Source organism: Vipera berus (assembly GCF_964194415.1).
Source record: "Vipera berus genome assembly, chromosome: 2".
Taxonomy (NCBI): domain Eukaryota; kingdom Metazoa; phylum Chordata; class Lepidosauria; order Squamata; family Viperidae; genus Vipera; species Vipera berus.
This window is the reverse complement of record NC_138203.1, coordinates 125,205,425-125,224,444: the sequence shown is the minus strand read 5'-3', so window position 1 is coordinate 125,224,444 and position 19,020 is coordinate 125,205,425. Positions and strand designations below refer to the sequence as shown.

Sequence of the window (19,020 nt, the reverse complement as noted above, 5' to 3'; positions counted from 1 at the left end):
CTCTGTGTGAGCGCACTGGGCGATGGGAAGTCGTTCCCGGCAGCAGACGGTCCTGCAAATATCCCGGGCCTAGGCCATGTAGGGCTTTAAAGGTAAGTACCAGCACCTTAAATCTCACCCGGAAGACAACCGGTAACCAATGCAGCTCACACAGGAGGGGTGTAATATGGGAGTATTGGGATGCTCCAATCACTACCCGCGCGGCCGCATTCTGCACCAGCTGGAGCCTCCGGGTGGTCTTGAAGGGCAGCCCCATGTAGAGAGCATTGCAGTAATCTATCCAGGAGGTAACGAGTGCATGAGTGACTGTACGTAGGGCATCTCGGTCCAGATAGGGGCGCAACTGGCGCACCAGGCGAACCTGGGCAAATGCCCCCCTGGCCACGACTCCAATATGAACTTCAAAACTGAGTCGTGAGTCCAGGAGGACGCCTAAATTGTGTGCCCTATCAACAGAAGGTAACACCTCTCCTCCCATAACCAAAGATGGAACCTCTTGGACAAGTCGAGATGCCGGTACGTAAAGCCACTCAGTCTTGGCCGGGTTGAGCTGGAGCCTGTTCTTCCCCATCCAAATCCGTACCGCTTCCAGGCAATGGGACATCACATCGAGGGCATCGCTGGGTTGGTTCGGGGTGGAGATAAAAAGCTGGGTATCATCAGCATATTGATGATACCTCACCCCGAAACCACGGATGATCTCACCCAGCGGCTTCATATAGATGTTGAACAGGAGGGGTGAGAGTACCGACCCCTGAGGCACCCCACAACTAAGGGGCCTAGGGATTGACCTCTGACCTCCTGCCAACACCGTCTGCGAACGGCCCGAGAGGTAGGAGGGGAACCACCGTAAAACGGTGCCTCCTACTCCCAACCCCTCAAGACATCGCAGCAAGATACCATGGTCGATGGTATCAAAAGCCGCTGAGAAGTCTAAAAGGACCAGGACAGAGGAATGTCTCGGGCCCGCCAGAGATCATCCACCAGCGAGACCAATGCCGTCTCTGTGCTGTACCCGGGCCTGAAACCCGATTGGTATGGATCCAGATACTCAGTTTCCTGGTAGTACGATGTTCATGTTTGAACCATCAGTGTGAAGTTGCCCCCTAAAACCAGTGACATTAAGAGCATCTGTTATGAACTGTTAAGGCATATCAGATGGATATATTTCCCCCCTCTCTTTTATTATCCTCTTTCCTTTCAGTGAGGCAGCACATGATACTGCAACTCAGGTACTTGGGGGGTCTCATGCAGTCCCCCCCCAACCAACCCAACAAGCTTACCATCTGTAAGAAGAGAGGTCAATAGGTGGCATTGAAACTGGAGGGACCACAGCCACCCTTGCTTTGTCATAGAAGCTGTAGCTTCCCTGGGATACCAGCCCTCTTCTCCTCTTGAGAACATCTGGGAAATTCTAGAACTGCGGCAATTGTCTGGGAGTTCATTTAATCCAAGGCCATGCCCTGCTGCAGGTTTTGATATAAACCGGGCTGCTTGCTCTCTGCAGGCTGCAAAGGGAGCAGGTAAAATTCTGCAGGATGCAACCTGTGGCTGCTAAATATTTTGCAAAAAAAAAACACAAAACTGCTCCCTTAGGAATGCACAAGGGTGAAAGAATAATGAAATCCCCACAATGAGAGAATGGATGGTGAAAATGTCAGCCATCACAGAAATGGTCAGAGAGGGGAAAAATTACTTTTCTGAACCTTATGTGGACATTTTGCTAAAAGAAAAAAAAGAAACAAGAATTTACAGATTTGAAGATTAAGAAAGACATGAATCAAATGAAGGATTGAAGGGATTTGTATAACATCTAAGAGGGAGGAGGGACAATAAGATTATAATCATCTGTTCTGCTTGGACCCCTCTTACTATGGTACCTGATTCGTGGATTTCCCCATTATTTTACTCCTTCCACTCATGTCATTCACTTCCTGTAGATCAGGGGTGTCAAACTCAATTTCATGGAGGGCCGCATCAGCATCGCGGTTGCCCTCAAGGGGCCGGGTGGGTGTGGCCTGGGTGGGCGTGGCCTACTGGGTGGGTGTGGCTAGAGTGCCTATGGCCTACTGGGTGGGCGTGGCCAGCTCTACATCGTTTGCATCAAGGGTGCCTATGGGGGCCTGGGCAGGAGTGGGACAGATCTGAGGGTCTCTGGCAGAAGGAGGGTCTCTGGGCCAGGGCCAAGGCAGTGGGGGCCGTTCCCTCACTGTTTCCAGGATGGCTTTGTGGGCCGCATGAAACCACTTTGCGGGCCGGATCTGGCCCCCGGGCCTTGTGTTTGACATGTCTGCTGTAGATGGATCTTAGAGCACACATTGTTTTCAGAGTATTGCATGACTCCCTTCATTGACAAAACCATCTTCTTATTCCACCATCTTTTCAGTTTCTGATGCTGCTTTGCTGATAAATAGGAGAGAAATTGGTATGGTAGGAGAGAAATGAATCCATCTACTACTCAGTATCGTTTTACTGCAAAGTCAATCTCCAAAAACTGAGACAGCAAAGGAGATTCTTTCTCAATGACTGGCACTTTTGTCAAGTATTCTGTCACTTTATTGAATTGGGGAGGTGGGGGGGATAAAGAAGCTGAACATAGTCAAAAGCTGGCAATGCAGCAATAGCTACGTCACAGGCTTTCAGAACACACTAATGGCAACAAAGGGGAGGAAATCCTCTAAAGATAGTGAAAAGCTAGGAAAAAAATATATTTTCTACCTTTTGTAAGCAAGCTCCCTAAACATTTCTTAAAACAGGCAAGGAATTATGGCAGGTTTTCAAAGGCTGCATCTCTTGGAAGACCAAGGCAGGAAGATTTTCCAAATACAGACAGTCCCAGATTTTGGACGAGTAACTGCCCCTTTCATTGATCATAGTGTTGGATGCTGGGTTCGTTGCTTCAATGAAGAGACGAGGCAAGTGAGTTCAGCAAAGATCATTGTTTATTTGGTTGTAGGAACTGAACTGAGAAACAGGGCTGCAAATGCAGCAATTTATACCCTGGCCTCTAGGCGGCGGCCAATAGGTTTAAAGCAACCTATTGCCGCCCTAGAGGCAGCCAATGGCGGCGCTGGAGACGGGTTGTCTGAGGAGTTGGGAGCGTTAGCCACCTTCCCTGCTTGAGCAACCTTCCAGCAATTAACCCCATGTGATATTCCCTGAGCAAGACAAAGCCCAATACATTACACATAGGATGCCATAACACTGTTACTGTGAAGAGGGGAAGACATGGAGTTATGAACAATTGTGATACGCTTTTTGCGTTAGTAGTATTATAGATGTATTGTTTCAAGGAAGGAAACGCTGCTACACCAATGGCTGGCTAATATTTGTGTTTGTGTTTCAAGGGTTATCTATTGAAGAGAATTCTTGGCCCAGGCTGCCTCCCATCTCCCAGCTGCATCCCACTGCAGCTAACATACAGAATTGTGGGCATTTCAGGAGTTAAAGTTTGGAATTGGGTGTGAGGGTGGCACCATGGTGTGCTGAGAAACATAAGGAAATGCTATTAGTATATACTTCTGGTCAGAAAAGGCAAGCTTTCATTGCTTAATGGTTCTTTTTGAACTATAAATTTACGAAGATACCAATATGCTTCTTGCCTTATTCTATCTGGCCTGAGCTTTCTTATTGCTATCACAAACTGGGATGAAGCTTATTTTTCCTCTTTTAAATGGAAGCATAAGCTAGGTGTCATTTCTTAGCTCTCAACACCATCTTGTGGTCTGCCTAGAACATTGCACATATATTCATAAGTTTCTTTTATGTGTACAGTACATTCAGAAAGCATTCAGGCCCCCTTCACTTTTGTCACTTTTGTTATGCTGCAGCCTGGTTCTCTAGTTGTTGAAATTCATTTTTTTTTCTCATTAATCTACACTCAGCTACCCGATAATGACAAAGTGAAAACAGAATTTTACAAATATCTGTAAATTTATTAAAAAGAAAAAACTGAAATATCACATTGGTGTAAGTATTCAGACCCTTCACTCAGTGCTTTGTTGAAGCACCTTTGGCAGCAATTACAGCCTCGGGTCTTTTGGGGTATGATGCAACAAGCTTTGCACACATGAATTGATGGATTTTCTGCCATTCTTCCTTGCAAATCCTCTCAAGCTCAGTCAGGTTGGATGGCAATCATCAGTGGACAGCCATTTTCAAGTCCCTCCAGAGATGTTCAATAGGGTTCAAGTCAGGGCTCTGGCTGGGCCACTCCAGAACAGTCACAAAGCTGTCCCTAGGCCACTCTTGGGTTGTCTTGGCTGCGTGCTTGGATCGTTGTCATGTTGAAAAATGAACCTTTGGCCCAGTCTGGGGGCCTGAGTGCTGTGGAACAGGTTTTTATTGAGGATAGCCCTGTTCTTTGCTTCATTCAGCTTTCCCTCAATCCTGACCAATCTCCCAGTCCCAATCCCTGCTGCTGAAAAACACATGATGCTGCCACCACGTTTCACTGTTGAGATGATATTGGGCAGGTGATGAGCAGTGTCTGGTTTTCTCCAGACATAATGTTTAAAATTGAGGCCAAACAGTTCAATGTTGGTTTCATCAGACCAGAGAATCTGCTTCCTCATAGTCTGAGAGTCCTTCAGGTGCTTTTTTGCAAACTCCAAGTGAGCTTTCGTGTGTTTTGCACTGAGGAGAGGCTTCTGTCTAGCCACTCTGCCATACAGTCCAGATCGATGGAGGGTTGCAGTGATGGCTGTCCTTCTGGAACTCTGTCCCATCTCCACACAGAAACTCTGGAGCTCAGTCAGAGTGACCATCGGGTTCTTGGTCACCTCTCTTACTAAGGCCCTTCTTCCCCAATTGCTCAGTTTGACTGGGAAACCAGCTCTTGGAAGAGTCCTAGTTGTGCCAAACTTCTTCCATTTGAGAATTATGGAGGCCACTGTGCTTTTGAGAACCTTCTGTGCATCAGAAATTTTATTGTAGTCTTCCCCAGATCTGGGCCTTGCAATAATCCTGTCTCTAAGCTCTGCAGGCAGTTCCTTTGACCTCATGGCTTTTGCTTTGTTACAATATGCACTGTCAGCTGTGAGGCCTTCTAGAGGCATGTGCCTTTCCAAATCATGTCCAAGCAATTTAATTTACCACAGGTGGACTCCAATCAAGGTGTAGAAACATGTCAGCAACGATCAAGAGAAATGGGAGGCACCAGAGATAAATTTCAAGTGTTGTTGTAAAGGGTCTGAATACTTATGCCAATGTGATAGTTCAGGGTTTTTTTCTTTTTAATAAATTTACAGACACTTCTAAGATTTTGTTTTCACTTTGTCATTATGGGGTACTGATTGTAGATTAATGAGAAAAAAATGAATTTCAACAACTGTAGAATCAGGCTGCAGCATAACAAAATTGACAAAAGTGAAGGTGGTCTGAATGCTTTCTGAATGCACTGTATATCCTACACAATGTTTTTGAAACAAAATTTGATTTTGTTGATCTCTTATGAGATTAATCTACCTTTCATATAATAGGGAGAGATGAAATCCTAGCTTCATGCATCTATGCTACAAGATAAGGAGGTTGAATAAGGAGGTTGAATCATATGAATTCTTCCTTTCTTTTTTTATTGAAAAGTTTTACAAATTTTTTTAATAATAAGCCCCCCCTCCCCATCAACCCTCCCCCCTTCCCTCCCCCCCCCCCGGACTTCCCAAAGCAGAATACAGGGTATTACATATAGCAATCTTATGCAAACATATGCTAAATATCTATTACAACGTTAACAAACCTTCCACCCTTTACCTCCCTTATAACAAAACTAAAGTAATTATAATAACACTTCTATAATTGTTAAAAATTATTCATATGCTATTTGAAACTTTTTAGTCCCATATTTGTTCTGAATATAAATCCATCTTTTCCATTCCAAAATATATTTTTCTTGTGACTGTTCTTTCAAATATGCTGAAACTTTTGCCATTTCAGCTACGTTCATTACTTTAAGTATCCATTGTTCTATTGTAGGTAAATCTTCTTTCTTCCAATGTTGCGCCACCAACAGTCTGGCTGCCGTTATTAAGTGTAACATTAATTTAGTTTCTATAACAGTACAATCCGAAATAATCCCCAATAAGAATAGCTGTGGAGCAAATCTTATTTTTTCTTAAAAACTTTCTGAAAAATCCACCATATTTTTATCCAAAAGGCTTTAACATTTTTACATGTCCACCATATATGATAATAAGTTGCCTCTTCACTACCACATCTCCAACACTTAGGTGGTTGATTTGGATACATACATGCTAACTTTTTAGGATCTAAATGCCATCTATAAAACATCTTGTAAAAATTCTCTCTTAGGTTTTGTGCTTGTGTAAATTTTACATTTCTAACCCAATTTTTTTCCCAAGTATCCATCATTATGGGCTCTTGAATATTCTGAGCCCATTTTATCATACAATCTTTAACTAACTCCGATTCTGAATCAATCTCTATAAGAGCATTATATAACCTTTTTATATGCGATTGACTTTGATCTCTAATTTGCTTTATCAAATTTTCATCAACTTTTATTATACCAATTTTCTGATCTTCTATCCATCTAGCTTGTAATTGTATAAAGTGAAACCAAGTCTGTACTATCTTTTCTTCCTTTAACATATGAATTCTTTCTCTTTTTCTCCATTTTAACCTTTTTATTACTACAAAAGACAGCGTTGGTACTGAGAACCTTACGTCTCTCATATACTGGGATTAGAGGAAGGGTGCCAGATGAGGTGCCACTGGAAAAAAGGTAGTGGTAGCAACTCTGTCACTAATCCAAAGTTGGGATACAGATCTTGATGTTCCAGAAAGTTTCGGGGAGAAAAAGTTAAAAAGTCTGGCATCCTAAGTTTTGATCCAACACTTCACCACCACCACCTTTTGCCAAAGCCATCCTTGGTCAAACAAACACATGAAACTTATTATCTCAAAAAGAAGCTTTATTCTGTAAAATGCCTTTGATCAGATTGTACTCTGTGATCACAACTGAAGAGCACAAGATGATAAAGAAGCTGATTAGCAAATGATAAATTCTGTTGCTGGTAAAATCAATTCACAGTTTACAAGTAGCTGTCCAGTAATGCAGGTTTTTTCCATGGCAATGATTTCGCCAGCCATCCCTAGAGGACAAAATTAAGAAAAGGGAAAAGAAAATACAGCTATGTGGAATAAAGAAAAAAAGGCAATGAGATGACAACAGAAGTAGATAGCTGTAAAGTAGCCCGTGCACTTTCTTCCATATTGCATAAACTTAAGGGTGCTGCCCACCCATCTCTGGGTCAACAGAGAACTATTCCAGCATGAAATATGTTGTCCCCATTATGAATCCCTCTCCTAGTTGTGTTTCAAATCATTGCCTGCACCCTGACTTTCCTTTGAAAGAAACCCCATCCTCTCTCCCCTCTTCCTCTCCCTCTTCCCCCCCTCTCTCCCTCTTTGTCATGGTTTGAGGACAAGATGAAGACATTATGACAAGGACTCAGCAGAAAAAGATATTGGAGGGCCATGTTTGAGCCAGAATGGGGTGCAAATAGGGAAAAGCTCAAATTGTATTTGATGTGTGAGTGGAGGGCTGGGTGAAGGAGAAAATCAAGGCTGATGAAAGATAAATTTAATCCCTTACCAGGCTTCCAAACCTTCTGGACCTGCTGCAGCTCTCTTGACACAAATTATATCATCAATGATTTCATCAGTCACCAAATCTAGTGAGCAAACGGGAAATAATTGTGGCATGGAGTAGAATGGGAGAGATTCGAACAAAACAGCCAACAGACCTAACAACTCAACCTGACAACTCTTCATACTGATCTAGTCAATCTTTGCTTTTTAGGAGGGTAAAATCCAAACCTTCTCCACTAAGGAAGATGCCCTTAAACTAGAGATGTCCATGATGGAAGGTGGAACTTTTAGCATAGCAATACAAAATTAAAATGCACACCTTCTTTAATTGGATGACAATTACAATAGAAATGCAACATTCGAGTCAAGACAAGTGAAACATCCTGTTCCCTAAAATAGCTTCTTAGGAACTTGAGGAATAATAAACCCTGAAGCTCAACCATATATATTTAGATGGGTAAGGGACATTGATAAGGCTGGAAAAAAAGATCTGCTTTCAGACTTGGAAGTTTCTCTTACTTTAACTTACAGTGAAGATGGTGTTAGTACCCATGGCTGATGCTTCCTGTCTAGACTATCTCAAAAGTCTGACATCAGTCTTGCAAGTCTCAAAGTACATCTCTTTTGTTTAAACAAAAAACATGCATGAAGTTTCTTCCCTCCTCACCTTCTGCCTTGGCTGGTGGGGAGTAGCCATGATTGGCAATGCTAGTGGGTAACCTGTGGGACAGGTACAACTTTCTCCCCCTTAAAAAGGAAGAATATGGCCACATTAACCCCTTGCAGTTGGAAACCTGAGGTGGATTCATAAATGACAGAACCAATGGCACCCAGCTGGCAAAACATGAATGTTTTCCAGAGGGAAAGTTTAAATACAGTTTAAATGGATTTTTCAGTAGGACAGGGCTACAGCCCTAGTGCTATTTTTAAAATATAGATTTAGCACTAAAAAACCCCTGGCACTCTAAAAAGTGCACTAAATCCATGAATGTAGAATGTCTGATTTGTGTACATAAGGAATCTAAGCAATTGCACATCTGTCACTGATGTGTTCATCCTGTTTATAGGCTCACTACTTCCACCTAGGAATGGAGAAGAAATTAGTTGATTTTGAGATTTGAAGGCATGTTTTTCCAGTTTTATGACTTCCAACTAGTATACAATTTACATGTTCATTTGCATATTTCTAAAATATATAATCCAGGTTTTGTGTGTGTGTGTGTGTGTGTGTGTGTGTGTGTGTGTGTGAACAAAGATATTTTATATTGAAATTTGTACAAAATACATAGGCTGAAAGTAATGTGCATGGGAAATAACATGCAACATTTGTAAAAAGCAAAAATGTTCATTGAATAGCTGTGGAGTGCCTTGGTGCTCTCTGAGCTTGGTTGTTTGCTTATAGACATTTTATTAACTGACTGGATAACATCATTAATGTTAGTGAATGTGGAGTTTGTTCTCTGTTTATACACAGTAGCTTGCCCTGCCAGTGTTATTGGCTACTAGAGAGAATGTGTTCTGATCTGTTTCTCCCTTAGCTTTTTTTACTGGAGCCGTAGTGAACTACTGGTTAGAATGCAGTATAGCAGCCTACCTCTGTCCACAGCCAGGAGTTCGATCCTGACTGGCTCAAGGTTGACTCAGCCTTCCAGCCTTCTGAGATCACTAAAATGAGGACCCAGATTGTTGGGGGGCAATATGTTGACACTGTAGACCATTCAGAGAGTGCTGTAAAGCAGTGGTCCCCAATCTTTCCAGTTTTGTGGACCGGCAGCAGCAGGGACAGGAGGAGAAGGGATGGTTTTGTATGTGTGTCTGCCACTGACAAAAATGGAGCTTGCGCAGCCTGGTTCCCAACTGGCTGCAGCCTGTTATTGGGCCATGGAGTGGGGATTGGTGATCCCTGTTGTAAAGCACTATAGAACGGTATATAAGTGCTGTTGCTATTGTCTTTTTTGAATGATGAATAAATGTGGTTTTTCTCTGTGTGTCTGTTGATGGCTGATTTATCTGAATGCCAAGCTTTCAGGAAATCACTAGCATTTTTAGATTTGGCTTGGTGTAAGATGCTCATAGTTTCCCAGCTGAAACTACAGTTGAATCTGTCCATGCGTTGTGAAATTAAGGAGTTTTCATCATGTCCTCTGCCTGCTAGTTGGTGTTCATGGATGCTCTCTGCTAATCTTCTGCCTGTCTGTCATACAGTATATAGTGGCTGCTCCAGTCCTTACACTGTATGTTGTAAATGAGTCCTGTTTTTTCTTCTCAGGCTACTGGGTCTTGTCAGGTACAGTAATTAAACATCTGCAAGAAAACAACCAAGCTCAGAGAGCACCAAGGACCCCACAGTTCATTCCTGAGCTACCTATAATTCTCTTTAATAACAAGCTTTTGCACATTAACAAAAATGAGAAATAAAGAGAAATCCAGACCCAGATCCAACATTCTCTCTTTACAAACTGGACTTTAATAGGAATATTTTAGGAAAAGAAAAAAAACCTCTTACCATGACAAGATAAGCTGCAGAGGTTCTTTGAAGTGCTGTGGTGATCAACACACCAGGAGCGACTGTTGATCTGGAAAATGCCATATTCAGAAGTACCATCAGAGTTCTGGGTCACCTTAGCTGTGTTGAAACCACTCGCAAAATATGCCAAGCAGACCCCTGAAGGGAGAAAGTGATGTACAGATTCACATCTGTGTGGAAGTTTGGTTCAGAAAAGAAGCAGGTAATAAATAATAAATCATGCTAGAAATAAGACCGTTTGTTTTATAGACAGATTATTAGCACTACATGATGAATCCAGTTTGCCTAAGGCAGGGGTAGGCAACCTTGGCTCTTTTATGACTCGTGGACTTCAACTCCCAGAATTCCTGAGCCAGCCATGCTGAGGAGAAAAGGAGAGGTTTCCATGCTGAGCCATCCTGGCTCAGGAATTCTGGGAGTTGAAGTCCACGAGTCATAAAAGAGCCAAGGTTGCCTACCCCTGGCCTAAGGCTTGAATCGCAAATGCACACGGGGTAGCTGGCAGCATATATGTGAAGATATGTGGCCTGGTTGCACGCTTGTAGTAGAATACAGAAATTAGTCCCGGAAGACCAATTGGGAAAGAAAGAGTAGTGGGATACAGGTGGTCCTCGACTTACAACAGTTCATTTAGCAACCATTCAAATTTACAACAGCACTGAAAACAGTGTCTTATGAGCATTTTTCACACGACCGTTGCAGCATCCCCATGATCATGTGATCCAAATTCAGACACTTGGCAAATGACTCATATTTGTGACTATCGCAGTATCCCAGGGTCATATGATCCCCATTTTGCGACCTTCTGACAAGCAAAATCAATGGGGAAGCCAGGTGGACTTCACAAGTGTCTTAATAACAACTGCAGTGATTCATTGAACAACTGTAGAAAGGAAGGTCATAAAAATGGGGCCAAGCTCCCTTGACAAATGTCTCACTTAGCAACAGAATTCTCAGATGCTATTGTCATCATAAGTCCAGGACTACCTGCATAGTCTTCATTTTCTCAAATTAAATGCAAAATAATCTCACGCACAGGAAAGAATTTGGTATTCTGCAATAATTATTCATTTTACAAGGTGGGTTTTTTTTAGTAAATGCAAGTAGAATACAAATGCTTAACATGGAATATAGATGACGCCAATGCTTCTCAGGAGAGGAAAAAACATTATTTGAAAAATAAAACAAGATGTAATTTGCCTACAAGAGACACATATTAGAAAAAAAGAAATAAAATATTTGATTCATAAATATTTGGGTGAAGAATTTATCTCAGCAACAGCTAAAAATGAAATGGAGGTTTCTTGTGTATAAAGACCCAACTAAAATCAAAACTTGTATTGATTGTTATCCAGGAAAGATTTTTTGGGGCATAACCTAATTTGCATGGGACTAAGACTTTGATACTGAGAATCTATGTTCTAAATGAGAAGAAATCATTGTTCTACAAAGCAAGGGTCCCCAACCCCCAGTCTGTGGACCGGTACCAGGCCGTGGCATGCCAGCAACCAGTCTGCACAAACAAGAAAAGCCCCATCCATGGGATGCAGGCAACACACAAAACCATGCCCGCTCCGGTCGGTGGAAAAACCTCTCTCCACAGAACCGGTCCCTGGTGCCCAAAAGGTTGGGGACCTCTGCTATAATGAACCTATGGAGATGCCAATAGGTTTCTCTTATGAAAATTGGTGTACTTACAGTGAAGCTGTGGGAGGGGCGCGGTCCAAAGAAGTTTTGGGGGTCATGACAGACGTGCTCCAAAAGCTTTGGGGCGTTAAGATTGCTGATTAAATTTTTAAATTAGAATGTCAAGGGATTAAATTTATCATAGAGGAGAAAGAAAGTTTTTTTTTAATATTTAACACAATTTAAGATTGATGTTGTTTGTTTGTTAGAAAAGTATATTAGGGTTATGGACTTAAAGTACATGTTGAACTAAGAATGGGTATGCAAGCTCCTAATTAACAACAAGTTGTCTTACAGACTGCTTAAATCTTTTTTTTTTACTCTTTTTATTTGAACTCAAGGATGATTTGGAACTGCGAGACATTTGGCGTGATACATGCAAGAATTATTTTTGATCATGGTTTAGTTTGGTTGGAGATTATTAAGGTTAATAGAGATAGGCGCTTTTGGCGCGTAACTGAGAATTTGTTTAGAAATTAGAGAAAGGTTGGAGAATGTAAATAGTAGGTGAAAAAGTTTTTTTTTTCTTTTTTTTGAAATTAATATGAATAAGGACTGGGATTAAGAAAATCTATTTTGAGTAAAGCTTTTTTTCTGTTTTCCTCTTTTTCTTTTTTACTTTATTTGTAATATTAATATTGTTTGTATTCATTTTACATGAGCTAGAGGGAGACAGAATTAATAGTTTATTGCTGATAACATAGGGGTGCTTATGTTTGTTTTTTGATTTTATACCCTGTATTTAGCTCTGGGAAGTCGGGGGGGGGAGGAGGGAATGGGGGAGAGGGATAGGGAGGGTTGGGTGGGGGTGGGGGAGGGGGGGATTAAAGTCAAAATGTATTGTAAAACTTTTTAAATAAAAATAAAAAAGAAAAAGAAAATTGGTGTTCAATGGGGGATTGGAATGGAGAGATTTCCCCACAACTTGATGGAATGTCTGGAAAAAAAAATCACCAAAGGAAATAAGTTTTTTTATTTGATGGACAGTTTAGGGCTGGTTGATATATGGATCCCCAAAAATGATAATTTGGGATAGTACACCTAAATTTCTGAAAGACGTAGATCCTTTTCGAGAATAGACATGATTTGAACTTCAAAGAATTTGGCTACTAAAGTTTCTGAAACAGATATATTACCAAAGACTTTTTCAGATCCTTTCATTGATTTATGAAAGGAAATCCAATTATTTAGATGGAGACTAAATGAAATGTTACAGAAAGAAGCAATAGTGGAGGATTGTAAAAATAAATTAAAATCAAAAGTTATTTTGTACAACATAATTGTGAACACAAAAAGAAGAGGCAAGAGGAAAGACAAGCTGTTTTGGAAGAGATAAAAAGAAAATAAGAATTAAAGAAATTTCCAGAGAAGTATTTCTCATCAAATTAATTTTTACAACTATAATTATGCTAACAGTAAAAGAAATTAAAATAAAAATGAACCAAATTTTTTTAGTTTACAACAATCTAATAAAAAATAAGCCATGTTGATTTTCTTAGATGCAGAGAAGGGTGTTGATAATTTGAATTTGCTCAAAATTTTGGAAGATATGAACTTTGAAGATAACTTTATAAAATGGCTAAGATCAAATTTTAATTCACAGAAGGAGCAAATAATTGTTAATGGAGATCTAACAAAACAGAGATAATGGAACAAGATAGGGATTGCCCACTGTCTTTTCTCTTGTTTTATTCAGGTTCTTAAAATACTGAATAGAGATTTAAGACAAGAGGAGAGAATTGTGGGAATAAAAATTGAAAAAGTAATTTAGAAGTTCAGGGCTTTTGCAGTTGACTTTGGTGTTGGTTTGGAAGATCCTTGAAAAATATTAATGGGAAAACTAAAACAATTTGGTAGATTAGCAGGTTTCAAGGTCAATAACAGAAGACAAAGATATTAACAAAAAAACATGAATGTAGAAGATCAAATAAAACTGATGAATAAAACAGGTTTTAATATTGAGAAGAAAATAAAATAGCTGGGTATCAATTTGACAAATATGAACTGTATATTATTTCAAAATAACTATGCTAAGACATGGGATGTAAAATTTGCAGAGAGAGATCCTGCATAAGACACTAAACTAGTGGAAAATAGGGGGTTGGATAGCAGGGTGTTGAATATTTGCAGATACTCAAACATTTTTTCTCATAAATGTTTGGAGCCTTATTCTTAAGCATTATGTTGCTCAGACATGTTTTATTGTTTGTCTTGTGTTCTTTGAATAGTAAAAGCATATTCTACATCTTTTCTCCAGCAGGACTTCAAGAGATGTGGTGGCGCAGTGGTTAGAATGCAGTATTGCAGACTAACTCTGCCCACTGCCAGGAGTTCAATCCTGACCAGCTCAAGGTTGACTCAGCCTTCCATCCTTCCAAGGTCAGTAAAATGAGGACCCAGATTGTTGGGGGCAATATGCTGATTCTGTAAAGAGCTGTAAAGCTATTGCTATTTCTAATCCACATATCCATGTAATCCAGACCAACAAAGAGGCTGGATGCATCACAGTGCTACAAATGTTATTAGCATTCTTCAGTCTGTTGCATCTAAGTTAAAGACTGTCCTAGGTCTGAGGATCCTTTACCATCTTCAGCATAACACAATACATCCAACTTTGTTACTAGTGTCAAGACAGGTCATGTTTCTTTTCATTTTGGGTAAGGGGGTTGGACAAGATGGCTATTTCGACCCATAGTGGCAATTACAAGTATGGAAGTCAAGTCTATATACTATATCTATAAAAATAAATCTGATCATAACTTATACAAAAACAAAAAAAGTTTTCCAATAGCAGCCAAATGCACAAATGAACAGTCAATAAATGTATAAACAAAGAGGTAAATCAGTTTAAGTATATAGAGGTTATTTTTAAAACAATAAGGAATTTTATTATTTATTTATGTGTTAAATTTATTTGCTGCCTATCTCACTGTGGGGCTACTCTAATTAAAGGCTCAAATTAATTATGCTGCCTCAAAGGCATACTGTACAACAGGGCCACAGCCAGTCCAAAATTTTATAGAATACAAGGAGGGAAATTTGGTCTGGCAACAATTAAATTATTTCAAGCCAAACCAATAGCACAAAGGATATATAGAATATAATTGGATCTACCTTCACATCCTACAGTCTGTGAATGGGTCCAATCAGCTTTCCTTAGGGACATAATAGGTGTTATCAGATGCATAGCTAATGTATTCTTGAGGCTAGAAAGAGGCTTGCCAAGTGTTCAGGACTGGTCCAGATCACCAACAATTTGGTTCATAGTTACATCAAATCCCAGTAGATTATTTCCACTGTTGCTAAAATATCAAGACCACTGGCAATTAGTTTGTTGGGGGGGGGAGGCATATTACCTATAGTTTCTCACCTAAATACTGTATCTAAGCCAGCTGGGTTATAAAAGAATTCTTATAAAAGAATTCCATGTGAATAGTTTAAGAAGGGATAGCTGATGTGGAACACCCTAAAGTGTTGATCCTCCATACTTCCACTGCTCATTGGCAAAAGGTACTAAAGGTGCTCCAACCAATTATTTTACAACATTCTATTTTTTTATGAAAAAAATTAAATTTATTTATTGTTAAACTTCTATTACCCACCTCGCCGAGGCAGCTCTATATAAATAATAAGCCTTGCACTAGCTGACTCCTGCAGTGTGGGCACATGAAAAAGTTCCAGAATCAAACACAGTACCTGAACAGAACTGGAAGAATGCAGGATTCAGAGCCATTTATATTCCTGCCTCAGGCTTTCTAGTCTGTTCTAAAACATGTACTGTGAAAGAACCAGTATGTTCTTTCTTTTTTTTCTTTTCTTTTCTTTTCTTTTCTTTTAATTTAATTTAATTTAATTTAATTTATTAATATTTGTATACCGCCCTTCTCCCGAAGGACTCAGGGCGGTGTACAGGGCAAGAATAAAACACAAAGCTACAAAAATTAAAAAGTAATTAAATACATGCCCAACAATAAATACATTAATAAAACCCCAATAAAGTGATAGTAAAAACCCCACCAATCCCCCCTCAGGCCAGGCCGGCTTGCTCGAACAGGTATGTTTTCAGATCGCGGCGAAAGGAGCGAAGATCGGGCGCCGTCCGGAGCTCAACCGGTAACTGGTTCCATAGCTCTGGGGCGCCCACAGAGAAAGATCTCCCCCTGGGGGCCACCAATCTACATTCTCTGACCGGTGGCACCCTGAGGAGGCCCTCTCTGTGGGAACGCACAGGGCAGAGGGAAGTTGACGCCGGCAGCAGGTGTTCCCTGAGGTACTCCGGACCCCTTTTCTTTTCTTTTCTTTTTTTTTGGCCACCCTTTCAGATAGAAAGCTGTGATCATTATTTTAAAAAAGAACAGTCAGGAGGCTACTCACAGTTATCCAAACTGTAGCCCTCGTGCCCATCCATTCCCCAGCGTTGCAATATTGCTGCCAGATCACAACGATTGAAGATCTTGCCATAGACTTTCACCATGAGGCAGGTCAACAGAGCTAACCACAGGCAGAGACTTTTCATTGTTCTTCAACAATGTGCTTCTGTTATCTCTGGTACCCTGAAAATGGGAGGCGGGGAGGGTTTCCCAGGCTGGCAAATCTACAAAGAAAAGAGAAACATCTAGAGGCAAACTGTTGATGAGAAGGTTGCACTTTGATAGGGAGAGTTGTTTTTGTACATCAGGAAGCAGGAGTGCAGTGCAGAGGCACACAAGATGGAAGTGCAGATGGCATTGCCAAATGTCCAGAGCTGACTTGTGGATTGTGGAAAGAGTGGTCAGCTCATGAAATACTTCAAAGTATTTATTTAAGAGTCACATATATAGAGAAGAGGCTCAAGTCTTCCTTGGTTTATGTATTAAAAAAAAACCCTTTATTAACAGCACTCAACCTTGCTCACCTCCTGTCTTTTGCAACTGGAATAGTTTCTGGGTTGATTTACTCAGAATGTTTTGAATAAGAAAACTCATCAAAGTTTTCAGAAGACTGGAAAAGAGTATGCATGTGAGTCAGGCTACAGAAATGTTTCAGAAACCAAAAGAAAAATCACATGGGCGAAAGCAAGGAAGAAGCTGTAGTCGGAGACAGAACTACTAATGCTGTTTAACATCTACCTGAGGCCACTGGACATTAGGTGAGATTATCCAACAGTGTAGGATGAGGTATCAACAGTATGCTGATGACACCTAGCTTTTCATCTACACCCCAGGCTGCCAGAGTGATGTCATGAACATCCTGTCCCAAAGTCTGGAGGCTGCAGAGGCCCAGTTAGGATGGAGCAGGCTTCAGCTCAACCTAAGCAAGACTGGCTCATGAGTGTTTGGGCCTTCCAATGCTGAGGAGTCTCCATCTTTAGTTTTGGATGGGGCAGCTCTGTCTAAGACAGACCCAATGTGCAAACTGGGGGTCCACTTGGGACTCGCAGCTCATAGTGGAATAACAGGTGGCGGCTGTACACCTTTCAATTGTGCACCAATTGTACCCATTCCTGGATTGGGAAGCCCTGCTCACTGTCAGTCATGCCCTCATGCCATCCCATCTGGACTACTGCAATACACTCTACACAGGGCAGCCCTTGAAGAACATTTGGAAGCTTCAATTGGTGCAGAATGCAGCTGCGTGGGTAGCAAATGGTGCCAGCTACTTGGCAGACTGTAACATCACCACTATGTGCACTGCATTGCTTGTGCTTCTGGGTACAACCCATTGTCATTTTTAAAGTCCTTCAAGGCTTGGAACTGGGTTACCTGGGAATCATCTTCTCCCAGTTATTTCTACCCATTCAGTCTGATCAAGCAATATGCTCTGGGTCCTGTCAGTCAAGGAATGCCAGGTGGCAGGAAGCAGGAGATGTGCCTTCTCTGCCTTAGCAACTGCCCTCTGGAAACTTCTCCCTCCAGAGATTAGGTTGGCCCCAGTCCTACTGGTCTTTGGTAAGGTCCTCAAGACCTGATTATATGCCCAGAATTGGGGCTAGGATGGATCCGGGCTAGGCTGGATTTGAACTTATGACCATGTGATTTCCCTAATGACCATGGTGATTGACTTAATGACCATCATAAAAATAAGTCTGAGTGTGTGGGGATTCGACTTATGACTGCAACGACTTACGACCAAATTCCCAGGCTCAACTGTGGTTATAAGTCAAGAACTACTTGTATTGGAAGCCATTTCTTGATATCTTATTTCTTTCTTTTCTATTTTTCTTTAGCTTTTTTTCCCCTTGCACTTTTTGCTTTCTCTTTGCATTTTTCCTGTTTCTTTTTCTTCCTTGATTTATATTACTTTGCATTAATTTTTAATCTTTATTTTTTTTAAGTTTTAATAAAAAATATTTAAAAATGATGTTCGTGGGCTTGGAGGCTAAATCCTACAAACAGTAATTGAAGAACTTGGTATGTTTAGCTTAAAGAAGAGAAGGCTGAGGGGAGACATGACAGCAATCTTCTGATACATGAAGGGATGTCCCAGGAAAAAGAGAATACATTTATTCCCCCTAGCACCTGATAGCAAGAGAAGAAGCAATGTGTGGAAGATTTACAGTGGAGATCCAAACTTGAATTAATAGACTGACATAAGGCTCTACAGTGCATAGGGCCCCAGTGAATCCATATTCTGTTAAGTCTGACCTAATCAGCAGTGCTCTTACTTACAGTCACTCAATAAAGGATTGCAGGGAGCAACTCTCAGTACAAGGCAAAGAGAAACAGACTCATGTACTTCAAGATCTGAGTAGGAGACTTTTCAGATTCAAATGCTGGCCTACCCTAGCCCCTTTCAGATATACCTTAAATGTGCACAAGATTTATACATTGGTTTACTTGGGTATGTATCAGATGACTATGTTATGGGCTACTGATCACACTCCCGATGGGTGTCCCAGTCAGTTCCATAAAGAAATAAGGTAGAAACGACATACAGTGTTGCATGATAACACTAAGGCAGAAACTCAGGACAAATAAACTGCCCTCTGCCTATGATGTGGAAAATACAATTATATACAGGTATCATATGTCCCATCAGCACTCAATGATCGACACCTATAAAAATCATGGGTACAAATAAATGGACAATAATTTCAGTTCGCTTTGGTGTGGATGGCTGTATAATCACTCGCTGTACAGTCTCTGTGAATGTGCATTCAGAAGTACACCTTCCAGGTGTTGTGGGCCCCATCTGCCCTCAACTCTGACAAACAGTGA

General features: G+C 40.9%; 1 protein-coding gene across 1 annotated transcript; it reads right to left on the bottom strand.

Annotated features, from left to right (window-relative positions):
- Positions 1 to 7,045: 7,045 nt before the first annotated feature.
- Positions 7,046 to 16,340, bottom strand: LOC308660951 (lysozyme C-like; the record flags this gene model as incomplete). The annotated part of the gene is made up of 4 exons (XM_081315598.1): positions 7,046 to 7,112; positions 7,616 to 7,694; positions 10,118 to 10,276; positions 16,199 to 16,340. The coding sequence occupies 4 exons, from the start codon at positions 16,338 to 16,340 to the stop codon at positions 7,046 to 7,048; spliced, it is 447 nt and encodes a 148-aa protein (XP_081171724.1).
- Between the last annotated feature and the right edge of the window lie 2,680 nt (positions 16,341 to 19,020).